Source organism: Blastomyces gilchristii (assembly GCF_000003855.2).
Source record: "Blastomyces gilchristii SLH14081 genomic scaffold supercont1.7, whole genome shotgun sequence".
NCBI classification, from domain to species: domain Eukaryota; kingdom Fungi; phylum Ascomycota; class Eurotiomycetes; order Onygenales; family Ajellomycetaceae; genus Blastomyces; species Blastomyces gilchristii.
Genome location: NW_003101676.1, coordinates 518,234 through 521,483, shown reverse-complemented (window position 1 = coordinate 521,483; position 3,250 = coordinate 518,234). Strand labels below are relative to the sequence as shown.

The window sequence follows — 3,250 nt, the reverse complement described above, 5'->3', positions numbered from 1 at the left end:
CTATTCAAAATTAACAGTAGTGTTATTAAAAAGCATTATTAAAAAGCTGTGATTTAAAGATTGCTTGAGCCAGCGTACGATTACAGGCGTATGCCGGCTTCTTATACATGTTATACTAAATTAGTGACTGCTAGAGCTTCTTTTACATTTATAAGTTTGTTTAAAAGCGGCCGCGTTATTATTCAGCGGTTATATGTTCTTCCGAATCACATTCTCCCTTATCAGATTCAGTCACACTTATGTGATTATAACATAAGCTCTAGCTTCATGCATATTAGCAGGTTGCTAGTGTTTGTAATTTTATAGTCTATCTCTGATTCAGCTAGTGTTCTGCCTACACTCTCACAAAGAAACTTTCACTATATTATATTACACATTCACTAACTTTTTCCATTCTTCAATCATCATTATTATCATTGAACGTTATTATCTTATTCAAGATTTCTGTCTCTTCTTCTGTTTAACATCTTCTATTCATTTATCTATTACATTGTATACATTTCTGATAATGATCTCTCATTCTTATAACAAGCATTATCATAGTACTTATATCAGGCAGTTTGTTAGCAGTAAGTGTAATACATTGTAAAATATGATCAGAACTTGTTTATCTTCTAATAATTATCAGAATGTACTATCATGAATAGCATATTTTCTTCATTTTCTTATACACTCTTAACTTTCTTTTCTCAGTAGTTATCTGATTGTGTTTTCTGATTGTGTTTTGCATGTACACAGATACTGATATATTGTTTTAATTTGTATAGAATCTTCATGTATTGACAGATTTATATCTGTAGATGATAGTGAACATCTCAATATTAAATCATTAATTGAGAACTTGAAGAATATGATAATGAAGAAATTGTCTGTATTATATGTAACTGAGTCTTCTGTATTATCTTCTACTCTCTCTATTTCTTTCTCTGCTACTTTCTCTCGATCTTCTACACTTGTCTCTGTGTCTGATTCTCCCGCTCCTGCTATTTCTGTTCTTATAATCCTCACTTTCACTACTTCTGCTTCTGCTACTTCTGCTCTCTCTGTCTCTGCTACTGCTTCTACTTTCATTACCAGCTCTTTTCATTTCAAAGAGATATTGTATAGACTTAATGAATTATATTTCTCAGTATGTATACTTTCATTCTTTTTACTAATCTCTAGAACAATTTATTACACAAAGACTGTATATAATATAATTATTTAAAGCTCAGTCACAGATACTGTTTATTACATTCATTTAAATATTTATAATAAGATAATTATTTATTCATATTAGAGAATTATCTCTCTCTTTAATAGTACTGAGATTATAAGTCTTTTTCTTTTTCTTCTTCTCTTCTAATACTGATTTTTCTAGAGAAAATCATTATAAGTTTTATTATATATAAGATTATAATATCTACAGATATCAAGAAACTTTTTACAACTGTAAAGTTTAATATTATAAGTATATTCACTCTAATGAATTTCTTTGAAATAATAGATCTGTATCAGCCTATTCTCTGATATCTGTTATCTGACTTTATAATACAGGTAAAAGATATCTGTGTTTTCAGAAATAGAAACATGAATGTTATACTCTTTTATATCTACAGATGTGAGACTTATACATCTTGTCTGAGATAGTATTATGAGAATAAGCTGTTCATATATTATGTTCTTCTTTCTGTATTTCTTCATATTTCTCTCTCTCTTTTTGAGAAGTCTTATATGTCTTGTAATTATGTGTACAAATCTAAGATCAGTGAGTGTTCATTTAGTAACTGTTCTCATCTCTGATTTTGCAATTTTATATACTAATAATGATTCTTAGTTACTCTGATATCAGAGATTATTTTAATCTACGAAAATAATAACACTGCTGAGACTACTCTCTCTCATCTTTAAGCTTCTTCTGTCATTCTCTCTTCCTTCTCTGCGAGAAAGATTATATACATACTGAGTTATAAGTATTCATCTCTGAGTGACTCTTATCATTATTTATTCAGTTCTGCACTCTCTTCTTCTTTTATTTCTTTCATCTCTGTCTCTTCTACTCGGACTTCTAATTCTATAAGTCTCATGCTCTTCTTTAATTTTTCTACACATACATGTACACATTTCTATATTGGCATTTCAGTCAATCTTGTGATAAATGATATTAATATTATACACAGAGTGATAGAGAAATTAGAGACATATAATATTATTATGAGAGTGACTTACAGCTCTCAAATTCCTTGCAGATCTCAAGTTTTAAGATTTCCTTTATTTTTAGCATTTTTCTTTCAGTGGCGTGGCATTGAAAATAGATTAAATATATGATATATGAAAAAGAAATGACGTATATATGATAACATTTGTCTTTTTACAGCTGACTCTTACAGTTAATTATCAATTCATTATTTCTTGAGTCATTCTCTTTTCTTTTCTTACACTTTTTCTTTGTCTGCTAGTCACTACTCTTATACAATGTCTATATAGTACAGTGTTCAGTGACTAGGTTCAGCAGCTTTCATCTTGTGATTCTGTCTCATATATTATACTGTGTCTCTTCACTTACTTAGATTACTACAGTGAACAGCTCATTGAAACTAATCTTATCTGATCTCTGAGTGTTCTCAGAGACTGAGATAACTTGATCTCATTCATTCACAGATGTTTCAGATGCTTCATCCTCTGTTATCTTCATAATTGAACTGATGTAAACAGTTAAATTCAACTCTGAATTCTTTTTTCTTCTATAATCTGACTTATATACAAGTCTGCTGCTTTGAGATCACTCTGTACTGTATTATATCTGCTGTCTGCAGTATATTATTATATGATCAGCTACAGTCTCATCACTTATTGAAGTATGCTATTTATCTGATTTCTTCATTGCTTCTCATTCCTTTCTTATAATTATGAAAAGATTGAAATAAGTGAGATTATCTGATTTGTAAGTATCTATGATTTCTCTTACTTTATAAGGCTTTTCAATCATAAGCTTCTTCTTTTTCAACACTGATAATTAGACTGACCGTGTGACCGTGTCTGAGATCAGAATCAGAATATTCGATGATTTCATTATTAATTCAACTGATCTTATTACACAGTTTTAATATTAAATAGTAGTCTCATACTGTTTTAGTAAGACTTACTGTCTACTCTTATCACATTTTTCAAATAAGATCATGATTTTCACTTCTCAATTTAAATTATTTTTATTGCTTTAAATGACTTTGAATCTTATTTGAGTATTATCAAAACGTGTTACTTTTTAAAA

At 29.0% G+C, this 3,250-nt stretch overlaps 1 protein-coding gene across 1 annotated transcript; it reads left to right on the top strand.

The window, feature by feature from the left end:
* Positions 1–306: 306 nt before the first annotated feature.
* On the top strand, positions 307–1,618 carry BDBG_16960 (uncharacterized protein; the record flags this gene model as incomplete). Its single annotated transcript, XM_031724798.1, has 3 exons — positions 307–569; positions 768–1,186; positions 1,537–1,618. Coding segments are annotated over 3 exons (763 nt in total), but the record flags the coding sequence as incomplete, so codon positions are not given.
* Positions 1,619–3,250: the final 1,632 nt, after the last annotated feature.